The 19,528-nt window shown below is 34.7% G+C and overlaps 1 protein-coding gene and 1 long non-coding RNA gene across 7 annotated transcripts in view; both read right to left on the minus strand.

Moving 5' to 3' along the window:
• Window positions 1-7,574: 7,574 nt before the first annotated feature.
• On the minus strand, window positions 7,575-9,204 carry LOC124306921 (uncharacterized). The gene is made up of 2 exons (XR_006908719.1): window positions 8,636-9,204; window positions 7,575-7,676 (listed from the first exon to the last, which is right to left on the minus strand). It is a non-coding gene; the product is annotated as an uncharacterized LOC124306921 (long non-coding RNA).
• A 276-nt stretch (window positions 9,205-9,480) lies between these two features.
• LOC124306920 (mitochondrial genome maintenance exonuclease 1-like) overlaps window positions 9,481-19,528 on the minus strand; it is a 28,421-nt gene continuing 18,373 nt past the window's right edge. For 5 of the 6 annotated variants that reach the window (XM_046768086.1, XM_046768087.1, XM_046768088.1 and 2 more), the window contains exons 4-5: window positions 10,096-10,228; window positions 9,481-10,006 (exon numbers count right to left, since the gene is read on the minus strand). In XM_046768086.1, coding sequence (XP_046624042.1) covers window positions 9,830-10,006; window positions 10,096-10,228 — 310 coding nt within the window. In that variant the 3' untranslated portion in view covers window positions 9,481-9,829. The remainder of the gene's footprint in view (window positions 10,007-10,095; window positions 10,229-19,528) is intronic. The other variant, XM_046768089.1, reaches the window with a different exon arrangement.

Consider the following 19,528-nt stretch of genomic DNA (forward strand, 5'->3'; position numbering starts at 1 on the left):
TAAAAGACATAAAAAATGATAAAATAGATTTTCTTTATTGAGAAAACATAAAGATTGTGAAAGGTTATGTTTTAAAAAATTCATTTTCTTGCAATCGATATTTTGCGTAGCTGGTCTCCATTTTGTAGGTTCGAGGCGTGATGACGCTTAGACGAAATTGGGTTTTGGTCGGCTCGATTTTACTACGTCGAACCTAATGTTGCTTCAAGCGTTGCTCTATAAATAAGAGAGAGTGATTTTGAGATGGGTTTGCTCTTTTCATTTGGATCTTTCAAATTAGAATTAAATTATTTCTTTTGATTAATAAATTTTTCAAAGATTTTTCATTCATTATCGTTGAGAAGGAGTCAGATTTCAGCGCGGCTCCAAGGACCGTTGCCGTGTCGATCAGTGTCGAGTCCTGGTCAAGCCCTTCTTCGGGCTCGCGGTTGGCTGCCGCTCTTCGCACGAGGCGTGCTGGTCGGAAGAATTGTCTGGCACTTTGTCGACAAAGTGCCAAGCAACGGTGAAGTTTGGGGGAGTCTTGGGAATTTATTTAGGAAAATATGGGAAAACGCCCCGGCCGGCGTCCGTGCCGGCCGGAGAACAACAACGATCTGATGTTTTCAATATAAGAAGTTGTTTGTTTTCAAATGATCTTTTGTTTTCCTAAAAGTTTTGTTTCCTTCTAGAAATTTCTTCTTCGGAATCGAGTTATGTATCGGATAGGCTTTGGTTTATTAATGTGAAAAAAGCCACGATTATTTTTCGAGGTCGATGAGCGATTGCTTGATTTTCACATTTTATTAACCTTAAGTGTCAGTTTTTGTGAGTACTTTTCAGGTTACTTGACACAGCCTTTTCCCATCCAATCTTTTCCCGATTCCTGAAGATGACTGGTGGTCTTATTTTGAAGAAGGACGCAGAAATGATTCAGATAAGATCGTTTCTTTTCTTTTGAATACATATTTAATTTATTGTATTCGTGTATTCTCCCAAATTCACTTAGTGAATTTGAATTGTTATACCACCACTCACATTTGTCCTCCAAACTCTAGGGTGTGCTGTTTCTGAAGAAGCCTTGGATTCAGTTACCCATTCCTTTTTCCTGTTTCCTGTGCCGGTTCTCAGAGGGAATCAGCCTTTACGTTGCGTAGGACCCAGAATTCTTCCATGTATGGTTTCCCGCCTCGTCGAACTCATCTGTGTTTGATTCACCGGACTATTTTCCCTGAAGAGGAATGAATTTTCTTTTCGACGACGATCCGGATGATTTTGATGTCTTCAAATTCATGAAGATACACAACACTAGATAACACTTACCTTTGTAAAAACAAGGCACACAAATTTTTGAAATTATTTAACGCTCAACTATCTGCTCAAGGTTTTCTGTGGTTTATCTTGAGACTGTGGGCAAATGCCAGATAGTAAAAAAGGGAGTTCTTAAATTTTTAGAGCCACAGCTCCAACTCACCTTTGAGCACTGACTGCTAGATCACTTTTATAATTGTTTTATCTTTCCCGAGTCGTGACGACTCTTTTCCTCGGGGGGGAGTAGTGTTACAAAGGGTGAAATCACCCGTTTTGCCCCCTCTTTAATGATCTAGTAGTCAGCATAGATAAAAGACGTTTATAAACCTCTTATGTCTTTCAAAAGATTAAGGTTGCTGCGTCAACCAACATTATTGCAAAAACAGTCTTGTTTCAGACTTTAAACGAGAAACACATATCTTGCATTAAAGCATTTTCACAACATTTTATTCACGCTCTTGATTTCTTTTGACTTGATAATTAAACTCGCGGATCCATATTTATTTTCCGTAACGTCAAAGTACGTTACATTATATTATTATATATCGATGTTATTGTTTTATTTTTATTTTGTATTAATTAATTAATTTATTTATTTTCGAATTCATTAATTTTGCGAGTGCGCGTGTGTGTGTGTCGAATCCTATGAAAATAGTAATCATGCGGAAAACCGCGGAATGATCAACGGGGGAGGGGGGAGCGAGGGCGTAGCGCCATGGGTTTAGGGGGGAGCGAGGGGGAGCTAGGGGAGAGCTAGGGGGGAGCGCCGCGGGTCGTGAGGTGAGCGAGGGGGCGGGAGCGGCGTAGGACGAATGGCGAGCGAGGGGGGAGCTGGGGGGAACGCCGCCATTGTGTGGTCCAGAACTGTCGTATATATACTACTGACAGATCTTAATTTCGTCATTTTCGCAAGTCCTTGGCGATCCGGTGCTCATCAGGATGAAGTGCTTCCTCTTCGTTAGTTAAACCACGGAATTTTGCGACGAGCAGCGTGCAAGGTGAAGGCGGGAGAGGCTGCGGCCCGCCGATTTTCTTCCTAGTCTAGTCGATAAGCTCAAAATGGTCTAAAATAGAGATACTGCTCTTAAAATTATGTGCCATAGCTCATTGGATTCGGAATGACACCTAGACAAATGTGCTAAAAAAGTTCATCAGCACATAAGAAATTGCAAAAGTTATAAACAATTGAAAAAAAGGCATTTCGTTTTTCGCCAATACCTCATAAACTATTCATATTTCTGAAATTTTAAAAAAAGGTTCTTATAGAGGAGGAAATTTCCAATAAAAAACTCCTAGCTCCCGGAACTCTATCTCCATTATTTATAATTTTAATTTAACGCTGAAAATGGGTCTCCGCGCTTCGTTTTTAGGTCGCGCGCGCAGCGTCAAAAGAGAGTACGACGCATTGATTAGTTTTTTTAAGTTATTGAATATTTTTTAAAAATTTGAAAAAATTGTGGTGTATTTTGAACACTTCAAAAAATTTATCCCCGTTGGAAATTTTACTTGAAGTTCATTTTTCAACAAGTTAAACGATTGTTAAGTAACAAAATTTTCTCGAACTTCCGTCGTCATCGTAAATGAAAAAAAATGTTTGAATAATTGTCGTAAAAATATTTCGCTTCGTGGAACCTTTTTTATATACATACTCAACAATATCACGCCATAAAAGTTGAAGAAATATTCATACTTTGTTTTTAATAATTTTTGTTCTCGAACAAAAACTGAAAAATCCAAGTAATGCTGTTGAAAAAAATTTTTTTTTTTCTAATCATAATATTATCATTTTTTTTATCAATACAAGATATTAATTGATTTGCAAAAAAATTTTTTCCACCATTTGTTCAAAATTTTTTACAAACAGATTGATTATTTGAATATTTTTACAGAATTTTTTTTCACAACTTTATTATATTATAAATGTTATGATTTTTGAAAAAAAAATTTTCCCCTAACAACAATTTTTATTTGTTTATAATCGTTTTATTTATATTTCTATTGTTTAAATAATTAGTTGGGAAATTATTTTTCATCTAAAAATCATAATTGACAGTCTTCCATAAAGTAACAAAAAAAAAAAATTTTTTATCAACAATTCCATTGTTTATTAACTTTTAAATTTGATACAAACAAATTTTTAACTTTGTTATATTTTTTTTTTTCAAACTTCTAAAAATTAAAAAAACAACCATATGTTACGTGGGGGTGAGAGTGTATACTGAGCGGTGGTAGTTAATGATTAATTGAATAATCAAGCTCCCACGTAACGACAATGAAGAAAAATTAAAACTAAGAAAAGACCTACCTTTCGATAAGCCGGTAATTTTTAGGATCGTACAGGTCCTGTACAGGTCTGTGAGGTTTGTTTAAATTGTTGAGGCAATTTTATAATAATGAAAATGGGAAAAAGGTCGTTCAAAATAAATGGTTTAATATGATTTGACTGGTATAAGATAAAGTATATTCTGTACGATTTGGTGATTGAAATGTCTGATAACACTGAATTGTGATAATGACGTAAAAGCGAAAGTAACTATTTATAAAGTGTTTAAGTTTATATAATGATCCACGCTGACGGACGAATTTATATTCAAATGCAGAGAAGCTGCAGAATCACTAAAGGGCATAGCCGGATAAGCAGGTCGAATCGGCCCCCGCTGAATTTTTTGTCGGTACTTCAGGGATCAATTTGGACCCAAATGAAAATAATTCAGTGAAAATTTCAGCTATTAATCTTAAACGGTTTCCGAGTAATTGAAAAAAAACCTATTTTTTAGTATTTTTTTTTTTAATAGTAAAATTAAAAATTTTTTTTTGCTGATTTTTTTTTAAATACTTACGAGTAAAAGCTGTGAAAAAAATTTTTTTCATGATTTCTAGACTAATAGCCGATTTTTAAACTAAAAAACAAAATTACAATTATTTTTTTTTATGCCTATTTTAAAACATGCAATCACCAAATTTGGACAGAATACGTCTTTTATACCCCTCTGTACTCAGGAATTTTTTCAATTTTTTTGGTTTGGTGCAACGTCATGAAAAAAATTAAAAACCAATTTTTTGATTATTTTATATTTCAACTGCTTAGAACACTACTTACAACTAATTATAAAATGTATTTATTCATAAAAATATTCATCAAAAACGTAAGTGGTCATCAAAATATTTGTTAATATTTTCGTCAATCTTCATCACTGTCTTCATTAATAACTACACAGCGCCCGGTATTATTGAAAATGCGACTCAAAATTTCTGCTGGTCTTACAATCCTCGATAAATATCTAGCATGTGATAGGTAATAAATAATAGCTGCTACATGCGAACAACAACCAACTGTACGCCGACCGTTGGCACAATCACAGCAATATCGAGAAATTCCGTTAACTCCATTTTTGCCACGATGATACTCAATGAAGCAGCGATATGTATTTGCATTAATATGCCGAGATCTTACTTGAAATCTAAGAATGTTTTCAGCCGATCTTACGTACTGAAGGCTTATATTATTATCTTCATCCATCATCTCAGCTAAGTATGACACTGCTTGAGAAAGCTGGTATGATCCTGTCGGTAAAATATGCAAAAAGTCGCATTTTCAATAATACCGGGCGCTGTGTAGTTATTAATGAAGACAGTGATGAAGATTGACGAAAATATTAACAAATATTTTGATGACCACTTACGTTTTTGATGAATATTTTTATGAATAAATACATTTTATAATTAGCTGTAAGTAGTGTTCTAAGCAGTTGAAATATAAAATAATTAACAAAAAATTGGTTTTTAATTTTTTTCATGACGTTGCACCAAACCAAAAAAATTGAAAAAATTCCTGAGTACAGAGGGGTATAAAAGACGTATTCTGTCCAAATTTGGTGATTGCATGTTTTAAAATAGGCATAAAAAAAAATAATTGTAATTTTGTTTTTTAGTTTAAAAATCGGCTATTAGTCTAGAAATCATAAAAAAAATTTTTTCACAGCTTTTACTCGTAAGTATTTAAAAAAAAATCAGCAAAAAAAAATTTTTAATTTTACTATTAAAAAAAAAAATACTAAAAAATAGGTTTTTTTTCAATTACTCGGAAACCGTTTAAGATTAATAGCTGAAATTTTCACTGAATTATTTTCATTTGGGTCCAAATTGATCCCTGAAGTACCGACAAAAAATTCAGCGGGGGCCGATTCGACCTGCTTATCCGGCTATGCCCTTTGACCGTTTGCGGGTTTTGGCAAATTATGTGTTATTCTGTTTTAAAGGATATTATTATTTGGTACCAGGAACATCTACTCTGAACGATGGTTATAACTAGCTGGTCGTGATTATTGTATTGTATCTCTCTGTTTAGATAATCTTAAATAAATTATATTTCCTGTTGTTAGTTCTTGTTTGTTAAATCTTGGAAACAATAAGTATGATTTAATTGGGGGTAGTGAAGCTAGCCACCAATTCTAGACTTGCTTTTAAATGAATATTACAGAAGTAAATTTTGATCATAAAGGTGAAGCAAGAATTCGCTCAATGTCGAAGATTAACACTCGAATTGACTTATCTTTAGGTGAATCAGTCGACGAGATTGAGAGCCGTCGGATCGTGTCGGTCCGCGTCAGTAGAATTCTGGACCAGGGCCTCACCTCAAGTTCGGAAGAGTTGATGAATCGAACGATGTTGAACGTCAGGCACTTAGTCTTTGTGGTTTTAGAATGAGACTTTACTACCGAAAGCTATGGTTCGAAGCGTCAATTGTTGATTTTGATATATGTTAAAAATGATTCCAAAGATTACTTATTAAAAATGATAATATAGTTATTATTATAAGCACTTAAAATTACCTGATTTGGTAGAATCAGGGCCGAACTCAATTTAATTACGGAAAATGGAATGGCATAAAAATGTCTATTCTCGAAATGATGAGATTCAATAAAGCACAGAAAAGATGAAAACGTAGAAGAAAGTGAGTCTTTTGCAGCTAACAGAATAACTGAATGCTCGAATTTGACGAATTAGCGCGAGACTTTAGGCCGGTCACAACTAAGATTTTCCGCACACTACTATAGCTCAAGAAGGGCTAATACGGGTTGACGTCCACGCACATCGCGACTTGACAGACGAAAGACGCGGCTTCTTGGCCCTGAGGGTCCAAGGAGCTGCAGTTGTAATAAGTTACAACGGTAATTAGCCAATGAGTTTCGAGGGCGACCTCCTGGTGCCCAAATCCACATGGTCACCGTTACTTCACGCTCTTCGACGGTGTTCCGACGATTCTCAATCTCGTCGGTAACACATTGAAAATATGAACAAGAGATATTTACATACAATGTTCACACGTTCATTCATACATCCTAATAAGTAATCTATTTTAATTTGGTGGTTCCAAAGGTAGTGGTTTATCCTAGTTATTGGTTATAGTTTTAACTTAAAAAGAGGGATATTTCCAGGCTGAGCGCTACTGATGCTATTTCAGCAGTCTCCTATCTCAGCTCTTGGTACCAGATATAAGAAACAATTTTGAACCTAATACTAGGGATCATTGTTGGTCTCTACGTGACTTTTGCCAAGAGGGGTGGAACTCGCCGTTATTAGAATATGAGATTTTGATGAAATAATATCTGTGCATTGAAGAAATTAAAGAAATGAAATGAAATGGAATTTTGAAAAAGGTACGCCAAGGCGGTACGTCGGGGCGTAACACATATATAACAAAGTATAGAAAAAAATTTTGTTCAATTTTTTATTGTAATTGTGAAAAACAAGTGCTATAAAAGTTGCAGCGGCTGCTTCATTTGTCTACTGAAAAACTAATATAACTTTTAAACTATCACAGATACGAAAATGAACATCTCGGTCGATTTTATAAAGAATTATATATCTTATTATAATATATATAAAGAATTAAATATCTTTTAAGTAAGTTATCAAAAAAATTTGTAGTTCTTGTTAATCTGTTGTTATGCGCATTTGTTTATAAAAACTGATGTTTTTTTCGATGTTTTTGGAACTTTTATGATTTCTCACTTTTCAAATAATGCAGATATGGTTATAGACCTTCAAGGCAATTCTGTTGAATAATAAAATATATTAACGTTGCAGTTGTTTATTTATAAATAATGTCATTTTTCAATGAATTTATGCTGTTTTACTTCTCTTTAAAAATCTTTTTTTTAAAATTTCAGAAATATGAATGGTCTATGAGATAACGGCGAAAAACGAAATGCCTTTTTTTTCATCTTTAATTGTTTATAACTTTTGCAATTTTTTATGTGCTGATAAACTGTTTTAGCACATTTGTCTAGGCGTCATTCCGAATCCAATGAGCTATCGCACATAATTTTAAGAGCAGTATCTCTATTTTAGACCATTTTAAGCTTATAGACTAGACTATCCGCCTTTAGTCGAGGAAATAAAGCACTAAAAACGGCCCAACTGTCGATTTTTTGAGCAGTAAGACGGATTTTAATGCGGTTTTTTGCATTCGCTTCGTAAAAGCGCCTACAAACTTTGTGAACTAAATTGATTAATTAATTTTTTGAAAATGCATTATGGCATTAATAATATGCATTTTGCAAGTGCACTTCCAAGAGACACGAAATAAAAAATTTGCAACTCGGTAAATATTAATGGAAATGAGTCCAGTTTTGCTACTCGGGGGTTTTTGGGGTCGCTGAACACGAATATCGCCACGGCAACCGTCTCCGAGGTACCTGGTGCCCAGGGTGGACAGTATCAACGTCTTCTCCTAGAATTTTGGCGAAAATTGTGATCGAATTTGTCGAAACTCGTTGCTTGGGGGTTTTTGGGGTCGCTGAACACGAATATTACCACGGCAACCGTCTCCGAGGTACCTGGTGCCCAGGGTGGACAGTATCAACGTCTTCTCCTAGAGTTTTGGCGAAAATTGTGATCAAATTTGTCAAAACTCGTTGCTCGGGGGTTTTTGGGGTCACTGAATACGAATATCGATACGGCAACCGTCTCCGAGGTACGTGGTGCCCAGGATGAACGTTTCAACGTCTTTTTCTGGAATTATCTTGAGTATTATCATTTTTACCTCAATTAAAGTATATTGTTCTTAATTATTTATTGAAATATTATAAGAATTGTGTAGATTGTGGTGACAAGAAGTATAGACTTTGTCTTCTGCAGTTAATTTTTTATTTAGTGTCTCTTGGAAGTGCACTTGCAAAATGCATATTATTAATGCCATAATGCATTTTCAAAAAATTAATTAATCAATTTAGTTCGCAAAGTTTGTAGGCGCTCTTACGAAGCGAATGCAAAAAACCGCATTAAAATCCATCTTACTGCTCAAAAAATCGACAGTCCATTGCTTTATTTCCTCGACTACCTTGGACTCCCTCGCTGCGGGAATTTGTGCTGGCTCCCCCTTCGCAGCCTCGGCATCGTTTTTTCCAAATTAGCGCCATTTCGCTACTCTGTAATTTCTTCGAAATGATCACCAACTCCTCCTTTGATGCCCTCGAAACTCGAAGAACATCAAGAAACAAAAAACCTTAAATAAATCTTATTCGATATCGCGTAAATTATCCCTTCACGGAATTTCGGATGCGTGACTCCCGTTTTGGTTCTCTTTCCGTTGTTACGTCCGTGAGTAGAGTTACTCCTGAGCGGTAAGAGTAAACTGGTTGGCTTCGCTTTTAAGTTCCAGAACAACCGGAAATCAGGATGAGGATTGAATAACGTAGGGTTTGTTTGAGATATTACTTATATATTTATTTCGAGGAAGCTCAGATGGCGGTAAAAACGAAGTGTGCTGTATGAAGCTGTGTAAGAAGTCTAGATGTGACGTTGTTGAGAGTTAGAATAGGAGTGTTCCTCGAGACGTGAAACGTACGGGTGCAGAAAAGGTGTGACAATGCTAGGAGTAGGGAATGGAATTTGATGAGTAAGCGCGATAGTGAATAGCGTGAGACTACGTAGAGATAAGAGGACAGGACAGAGACCATGAGATTAATGTAAGAACTGTGGTAGAGTTAGCGAGTAGGAAAAATAGAGAGAAGTGATATGCTGGACGTAACACCGTAATTTATCGTACTCAATTTCATGAAAATAATAATTTTTGGTTCTGTCTAAGGCTCAACAACCTACTTGTAACGCACATTCGAAATGCTACGTTACAGTACATAGAAAACAATGGCAGGTACCTATTCAGAAACAAATAAAACATTCTCACTCGATAACTTTACATTTATTTCCGAAATCTCAACCATTTCCTGTAGTTTCGTCAATGACATTTCCATCAGTGTTATTGCAAGAATACTTCAAAGAACCTGACGGGAAGTTGTCATTATTTTCGGATACTAATGTTGAAAGGTTAAACAGTCGGTGACAATTGATATCAGTAGTTTAAAACAAAAGAGAGATTTCTTGGAAATAACTGGAAAAGTAGAGAAATGGAATTTATATGCAGACATATTATTTCTGCTAATAAAAAAAATATCCAAGAAAAAAATAGTAACACTTCATGCTAAAGAAAGAAAATTGTGTAATTGTACACGAGTTTTCCGTCATCTTATAGTTTTCACTGGTCTTCAGGCACAAGTAAGTGCTGTTTGGCTTTTAAATCTTCTACTACGTAGTACTGCTGTAGTCGTCTTAGCCACTGTTTCCAATACATATTCAATATCTGAGAATTCATCTCATATACTGAAGCTGGTTCACCACTTGTGTACCCTATAACAATTAGACCATTCTGGACCTGTAAAAATTCACAATTATTTCCCAAGCGGGATTCAGAAAGTTTTGTCCGTATTTAAATAGCCTACTATTGGTTGCGTAATTATTCACCTGAAATTTATAGTTTTCGTCAGAGTTTAGTGCTCCGATATACGAAGCTGCTTGAATTGGTGCATCGAAAGTGCTACGTATCGTATTCTTCATTCTGTCCGACTTTTTCCACTCTATAACGCACAAATTACCTCTGAAATCAACATTTAAGAATTTTCAGAAATGTATAATCTTCAATAACTCGACGATACAGTTATGTGAAAAATGTTCGTGATGGTGTAATATGTTTCTAATATTTGGCAGTGACACTGTCGTAGATTTTCTTTTTTATATTTTGATTGGTTTAAAAGGTCGAATCAAAAAATTTGTACAGGTATGAGAAAATCTTAATTATTAGGGCTGGCATTCTAAATCGACGTTTTTCCACAACCGAAATTTCGACTAGAATCGATTTTCGAGTATCGGTTTAAAGGTTGAAAACCGCTGAGTCAAAATCAATTTTGACAGAAAAGTCAAATAGTTCGATTTCCGGATTTTCGAATTTTCCATTTTTGGAATTTCCAGTTTCCAGTATCAGTTTCGCTCCGAGTTCACTGTCAGTCGTTTAGTCTACGTATCGATTAGCGAATATGCCGAGTATCGTGTGGGAATAGTTCGAAAAAACTGATGATGGGATAGAAGTAGTCTGTTTATTATGTAATAAACATATGAAATATAAAGGTTCCACATCTTCATGTGACTGCATTTTGAAAACGTTCACGGTCTTATATTAAAGCGAAGGTAAGCGGAGTGTAAATAGGAGCAGAGTATATAGTGACAAATTATTTTTAATTAAATTAGCCATTTAATCACACATTATTCCTGCAATGGTGATTAAACTTACTTCAATTTCACATTCTTCTTATAATACACGATGTTTCAGAATTCGTGACAAATATTTTACACACTCAATCTTTATCAAAATTGGGCTTAAAAGTTCTTCAGCCATATTCTTTAGTGTTAGTTTTAATTTATTTCTTCTTAATAAGAACCTCTTACCAAACAATTTATCTAGTTTCGAGTAACTTTACAAAGGAATATTTCTTGGTGAAATTGACCATTAATTTAAGAAAATTCAAAATCTGAAACAAATAAGTCAAAAAAATGGCTAAGGAACTTTTGATCCTAATTTCAACTACGATTCATCCCCGTATAGAATTCGTCTAAAATTCTGAAACACCTGGTATAGTACCTTGTATACGAGTACATGCCTCGATGCTTTACTGCCGTAAGAGAAGTTCTTTAATAAATTACTATTTTAGCGTTTAATTGTTTAGTCATTCTGAAATGAATTTGAAACGTCCTCCAAGTCTACTCCTAACAATCAGACTCGGCATGAAGGCCTCAACTCATCGTCAGTACCTTCCGTTTCTGAGTCGGACTCGAGGATCGTGACTGATTTGGTTTTATGGAGTATTCTATAAAATGGGTGTACGCGTGGTGAAGAGATACGAGTGAAATCCGAGATTAGAGGAACTTCTCTACGTGCAAGAAGTTACAAGAACAAGTATTTTTTTAAATCAAGCCGTGCTTTGATTATATTTCGAAATATAGGCCGATAGTTGAAATTGTCAATAGCAAAAATTCTGATTAAACTGGATAAGGATAGTTTTTATTTAATGTAACAACAGAAAGAGACTACTAAATTTTGAATGATTCCGTCTATCCGTTGGCGAAATTACCTGATTCGTTGAAAACCGATATTGAAAAACCGATGTTCTGCTGGAAATCTACCTTTTGGGTGATACTTTCTTTGTTACCAAGGTGATGAAGGTTGCCTGACAGAGCAACTGGATAAGCAGACATGCTTAAAATAATGTACATAACACATAAATTAATCAGTATCGAAAACCGAAAATCGAACTATTCGGTTTTCGATAAAAAAACCAATTTCGATTTAGCGATTTTTGACTTTCAAACCGATATTCGGAAATTGATTAAATATTCGGCCTTTCGAGAATCGATTGTTACCAGCACCAGTAATTACCGAGCGGGAAGTACTAAAAAATGAATTAGATTAAAGGGCCTAGCCGGGGTTACATAGGAAATATGCCCCTGAACCGATGTGGATTTACTATACGCCACATTTTAGAGCTACCTCAAAAACCTGGTTCGCGCAAGTTTAAAACCTCTATCTATATTATTACGCTGGAAACTCAGAATAACGTGGATTTCCGTTTTTTCACGATTACTATGCTACTTTTACTGTAAAAAATATGAAAAAAATTGGAGATCTGGCGGATATCGATGTACATACTTGAGAATTATTTCGAATATTTTCGGACCAAATTCGAGCTGTGAAAAATCTTTTGAGGTTTAAATTTTCGAGCTCTTATTAAGTTTGAAGAGTGACTAGCTTCTTTTTTTTACAGTATGTTCATTGCATTATTTTTGATTTTATGTAATTTTTTCAGATTTTTCTGAAAGGTGCGCCATTGTTAAAAAAATCAAAAACCAATTTTTCAATGGTTTTTTGGGAGAAAAGCAACTCAATGTCAACTCAATCATCGGGGGGGACACATTCCCGTGATCTAATGATTCTTTGGAAAATTATAAGGCCTGCAGAGGTATTAAGTAGAATTTTCGAAACCGAGCAAGTCAATCCTGCTATCAATGATGATAGTGATGAAGACTGAATACATTATATTGTACACATTTTTTACATTATGTAATTTCAAATCTGTTTAATATACTTCTCAAACAGATGAAAAATTATTAAAGCTAAAACATTATAAAACCAAAAATAAATTTGTTCATTCATTTAGTAAATAAGGGAATATTTTTAACTATGTCAAAGAATTATTAGATCACGGAAATGTGTCCCCCAGATGATTGAGTTGACATTGAGTTGCTTTTCTCCCAAAAAACCATTGAAAAATTGGTTTTTGATTTTTTTAACAATGGCGCACCTTTCAGAAAAATCTGAAAAAATTACATAAAATCAAAAATAACGCAATGAACATACTGTAAAAAAAAGAAGCTAGTCACTCTTCAAACTTAATAAGAGCTCGAAAATTTAAACCTCAAAAGATTTTTCACAGCTCGAATTTGGTCCGAAAATATTTGAAATAATTCTCAAGTATGTACATCGATATCCGCCAGATCTCCAATTTTTTTCATATTTTTTGCAGTAAAAATGGCGTAGTAATCGCGAAAAAACGGAAATCCACGTTATTCTGAGTTTCCAGCGTACTAATATAGATAAAGGTTTTAAACTTGCGCGAACCAGGTTTTTGAGGTGGCTCTAAAATGTGGCGTATAGTAAATCCACATCGGTTCAGGGGAATATTTCATGTGCAACCCCGGCTAGGCCCTTTGTTTGGTACTTAATTTTTACTGCCGATGCGAAAATGTTTACAATATTGAATATCAATGATAAAATATTATTCCAAAAAAATTCAAATGCCACAGTTGGTTTAATGAAAATGATTTAATAAGCAAAATATGAACAAATGTTTTGGTATCACTTTTGTTAGTCGTATTCTACAATCTGAGTTTAGTTGATACAAATTGGGTAATTCTTTCCTTAATCTTGTAATTTAAATTTTGACAAACATATTGATTATATTGTTTCAAATATTACAAAACAAATGAACTGTATTAAACGTTTTTCCAAAGGTTTTAGTGATGTACAAACTTTTATAACACATTGTTATTCATTTATGTAAAGAATTTTAACTTACTGTTCTACTGTTTGGAAACCTCATACATATACAAATATTTACAAACTAGAAAATTTAACTCACTTTTTTTTGCATTTTAGAACTTTTAAGACCAGCAATCCAAGGCATTTTACTGATCACGATTGCTTCAATATTTCTTCAATTCTTCTAATACCTTCAGTTTGTTTAGCAATGCATAGAATTGATCTATTTCTAATTTTGACTTAAAAAATTATTAACAATGTAACAATTGACTATTTACTTCAATATTTCTTCAATTCATTTGATACCCTCAGTTTGTTTAGCAATGCATAGAATTAATTTATTTCTAATTTTTACTTATAAAATTATTAACAATGTAACAATTGACTATCCCGAATTGCTATCTAGGTTCTGTTTTTTGCTCCAAGAAAAACTGTACGGCACAATAATTATTATTTCTACATAACTTGAACAGCAAATGTTACTCTATAATTGACACTATATCATCATTATGCAACGAGAATGAAAATTGGTTTCAGCCTTACAACACTAGTTTTCGCACTATAAGAAACCTCTAGAGCTTTATTTAAGTATGTATGAATAGTTATTTCTTTTGTAAATTACACTACACCACTGTGCCGTATAATGCGTTATATACCGAAAAAATAATGCGTGTGGAGTTGGCCCAGCACTTTTGGAAAATAATGATTATAAAAATTGTGCTGACTTGTGCTAAAGGTGTGCTAACTTGTGCCGTCAATCCGCTTTTCCTAACTTCAAAGGATTCCCAAAAAATCACAAAAATCTGATAAGCCCAGCACTTTTGAGATAAAAAAAAAAAAATTGTGCCGGGTTGTGCTACATTTGTGCTAACTTGTGCCGTACTTCATTCTTTCGAAAAGTCTATTATTCACACGGAAAGAAAAAAAAAAAATCAGGATGAGAGAAATGGTGCTGGGTTGTACCGCATTTGTGTCAACTTATGCCGTACTCTATTTTCCCAAACATTCGAGAGAAGTTGAAAGAATCCACAAAAATCATCGAATAAATTAAAAAATTGACACACGGCTCGGATTTTTTGAGATTTTTGAATTTTTTTCATTGTGCTAGATTGTGCCATGTTTGTGTCAACTCGTGCCGTGCTCTATTTTCCCAAACATTCGAGAAAAGTTGAGAAAATCCAGAAAAATCATCGAGAAAATTGAAAAATTGACACACGGCTCGGATCTTTCGAGATTTTTGAATTTTTTCGATTGTGCTAGATTGTGCTAATGTTTGAGCTAACTTGTGCCGTGCTCCATTTTTCAAAGAATTCTAAAAAAATTCGAAGATGTTCGTTGTTGTACAGAATAGATTTTGCAATGATATACTGGAAATTGCTAGAACCTTTGAATGGCGGGGATCCGCTTGATGCCCCTGACAAAAAATTTTGATTTAATTTCTAAAACGAAAATTTAGTCAACCAGGTTTTCCTAGATTTTTCATTACTATTCATTTTCTTTACCGCCCAACCAGTTAGTCGATTTTGATTGAAAATAATTTTTCGCTGTCAAAACACAAGCTATAATCCTTTATAATTTAAAATTTTTCCGTTCAGCTGTTCTCCAAAACACTAAGCCTAATTGTATTTATGACAAACCGACAGACAAAGACATAGACAGACAGACAGACCAACGTATGTAACTATGTTCAGAATCATGTATGATGTCAGCTAAAGGGTCCAAAAATCGAAAATTCATGAACTGGAGAAAGTAGTTTTCGACATGAAACCAATACTTTTCTATCGCCTGCGTGATGAAAAGTAGGTATAAGAAAAAAGAAATTGTGATTTGTCCTCTCCTGGAAATGTTGAATCAACTCGGTTTGTCAAACTCGGGTAGATTGCTGTATGTATGCGATCCGATTCTCCGAAAATTTGAGGACGAAGGCATTTTGCGAATGGCTGGCTGAAGTGGCAGAATATCTCCATTACATGGCTTGCTTCACCGTGGAAACCATGGGTGCTATATTTATCATCGCAATTCGTTGTCTTTTAATTTGAACGTTCTCTTCTAGCGGAAAAAAATCATCTTTCAATTTTTTTGACACAATTAACACTTTTTTCTTCTTCCAAAGAAAAGATTTTTTTCCGGCGAGTCCAAAACAGTAACATTAGGTAGGTTTCTCAATTATAGGATAGCAAAAAAATTCAGTTCATTTTTTTTGTGTATTAACTTCGAATTTATAGCATAATTCAAAACGGCTATGCGGTGTTCAAAAGTACCACAAAAAAGCGCTGTCTTTTCCGTCTTGTTTTTTTTTTTTTTATATTTTTTTTTTCATTTTTTTTTCGTTTTTTTTTTTTTTTTTTTTTTTTTGTTAATTATTTTTGGGGATTTTTGGGAATTTTTTTTTTGTATTTTTTTTTTTTTCATTTCGACAAAGTTTTTACTGACCCGTTGTATTTCAATTTGTCTCATGTTATCTCTGGAGATGCTGTCTAATGATATGCCGATACATGATATTATACACATGAGACAATCTGCCACATTATAAAATCCCGAGGCTTTTTTATACAACCATTAGTGTACACGAATATTTAATACTTGTTGCTTATTTAGGATTGCACAACTTGTTTGTTAAAAATATTTTAAATATCACTATATCGCTTTGATACGAATAACCTAATGTAAGTAGTAAAATAGTACCTACCAGTAATAATAATAATTATTTATTCGGAATTTCGGTTGCTTCATTTTACGTATTTATTATTGAAAAAAAATCCAAGTGTAATACCGGTAATTATTCGTAGCGGAGATTACTTGTCAACAGAATGAGATATAAAAACTAAAAATCGAAATATGAATAGAAAAATATTGGTCACGTATCGCCTGCCGTATACTACAACCATAGCCATATAAAAGGAAATATGAAAAGTTTTAGATTTAATTTCCACTTGCATGAAAATTTATTGACACTTCCTACTCATTTCTTCCATCGGTCAGAGATCACATTTCATGTGCACTCCTCAACTCTTTACAATGCTCAACTGACCGATCAGTTATCGTTCTTATTTTCGAACATGACCATCTACGATGCTACGCAACTACGCTGAAGTACTGTCTGTAAAATCTTTAAAGGCCGCCAAAGAAATGTATGAGCACGAGTTGCATTAGGCTGAAGTGTAAACAATTAGGAATGGGTCAACTGGAAATGACTCAGATTTTGACGCAATTTTACGTTTTGTATCGTCAAATTCAAGCCATTTCGTTCCCTGAAATGAATATCCTACGTAATGCCCGGATCTTCTACCCTGTCCTCCATAACGTACAACCACTCCGGCTAGCAGAAATGACTTCCCCTTCAGTTGTATACATGTTTGAAAGTCAGCAAGGTTGCATTTCTTTTTTAGACCAAGCTCGGTGGGATCACATTCCACTACAATTTGCGATCCGTACGTCAAAATTATTTCTTTCTCCTCGTTACAGCACACTGATTTGTGATTCGGCATACCGTTTACCATCGCATCGCCCAGCCTGCACAAACCATGATTCAGATTATATCCACATTTAAAGGCACAATAATAGATTTCCTTATTGTGTTGTTAGAACAAATGTGGCATATTTTTATTTCCGTGTAGCTGGGATCATCTACTAACATGTACTGCGCTACGTTACCAATGCTTGAACAACAATCAACAGTTAACACGTTTTCTTTAAGCGTATCTTCAAATTGTTGCACTTTACTCAGTTGCAGAGCTCTTTCTTGGTAAATTTTGGCACTGGAACCATCTTTCAGAAAATTTCGTAAAAAACGCATGAACTCGGATTTGGATTTTGATATTTCTGTGTGAAACGTTTCGTTTACGCATGCTCCAGCCAGTATAGATTTTATGCTGTCAAAGCCGCAAGTATTTTTGACAATAAGTCTATTTTCTTTCTGCTTTATCGACGAGCAGATATTGCCGTTTTCCAGATTAGCCAGGCCAAGACGACTTTTCTTTGAAAAGCTGGTTAGTTCGAATTCTGGACATGCATCTAGGTACGTTTTTCACTTCACCCCACGTGATTGATTTTTATCCTTCCAGTTGTGTTCGATATTCAATTCATGGTTTTCATCAACGAGGAGAGAAGAGTCATGGCTTATTTTTTGTCCGATTGTGGCCGCGTTCATGTCAAGAGTTGTGCTGGTGTATGATGTGCAGTTGTCATTCGTATCTGCTGTAGTCTCCGCCGACACCTTATTCACCAGCTCTTTGTAGTCATCAAGGGAAATTCGGTCTTCTCACATTTTTTGTGAGTGTGACCAGTGGATAGAGAACATATAAGATTCTCAGTTGAATTTTTTTTGCAAAAAAAAATATTGATTTTTTGCAAAATTATAGCTATTGTAAAATGCGCACGCATGAACTATTATTCAAATGCGCCGGAAAAGGCCGATCTTTCCCGAGCCTAATAGTGACGTCACGATGTTGTTCCCGAACGTGCTGAATAGCCATAAAGCACGGAAATTATACGTGAAAACTGTTTGTCGTAATATTTTAACGCAAATAAACTGATGTGGCGTGTACTACGAGTTACCGATGGTGTTATGTGCCCTTGTGTAAAAATACTACAAAAAGTGCACCAAGTAAAATATTCGTCGTAGTTCCATGAGACGAAAAAAGGCGAGAGGTATGGTTCGCGATGGCACGTCGTCCTGATAAACCAACAAATTCAAATTATTTTTGCTGTCAAGATCATTTCAATGTAATTTTTCAAATTTCAATTTAATTTTTCAAATCTCATTCTCGCGAGCAGTTTCGATACACCTAACCTATAAATTGTTTTTCAGTTAAAAGAGGACATGGAAAATTATGTTTGCTTTGCTTCAATGGGTGGCCCTATAAAAATGAAAAAAAATGCTGTGCCACATATTTTCGATTGCCAGTCAGGTCGTAAAAGATGTTTTCATCCTCGCCCGACATCTGAGAAAAGGAGACGTAAAGCAGATGTAACCGATCTTCTTGCCACGCCAAGTTCTTCGTCGTTCGCTGAAGCTGCCAGCAAAGAAAATGTTTCCCTCAATATCAAGACAGCAACGGAGGTAAATCCGTAACTAATACTTTCAATGTTGGCATTGCAGTAACTATACTATTGAAATGTATACTTTTTTCATACATTCAGGAACCTTTCCACTTAGATATCGATGATGCTCGTATCGCTCCGGAACTTCTTATACAACCTCTGGTATCAGAGGCTAAAATTAAGAGCAAACCTGCTGAGAAAACCTTTCAAAATAAAGGGGTGCAAGTTAATATGCCACGTTCATACAATTTTCGCAGTAAATACATGTCATGCAATATAAAAGCCAGTACTACGGATGCAATATGTTCACCACAGAAGATTAACACACGAGATGCTAAGAATTCACCGATAAAAGCTTCTGGTCAAATCAAAATATCTACGGAGATACCGTTTCGACTATGGTATCTTCATTCGCTCGAGGGACATCAAACGATTGGGAGCCACTTTCCGCAGAAGAGAAAGAGATCGAAACAAATCAACGACAAGAATTGAAAGCTACAGCTTCATTACTCACAAATTATTTCATAAGTACTGATCCAAAAAATTACATTGGTGTTTCAAGAGAATGGAATTGGATTATAGATCTTCTGCATATTCACACAAAAATTCGCGCTGATGATATAAAATTAACTTTAATGAAGATTAAGTTGGACGACACGTTTAAAAGATTGGGCGAACAATTTGGGATGTCAACAAGTCAAGCAAGTAAAGTATTTAATAGTTGTGTCCCAAAATTAGCTCACATGCTGAAACCTTTGATATATT

The sequence above is a fragment of the Neodiprion virginianus genome, chromosome 6, assembly GCF_021901495.1.
Source record: "Neodiprion virginianus isolate iyNeoVirg1 chromosome 6, iyNeoVirg1.1, whole genome shotgun sequence".
Classification (NCBI taxonomy): Eukaryota; Metazoa; Arthropoda; class Insecta; order Hymenoptera; family Diprionidae; genus Neodiprion; species Neodiprion virginianus.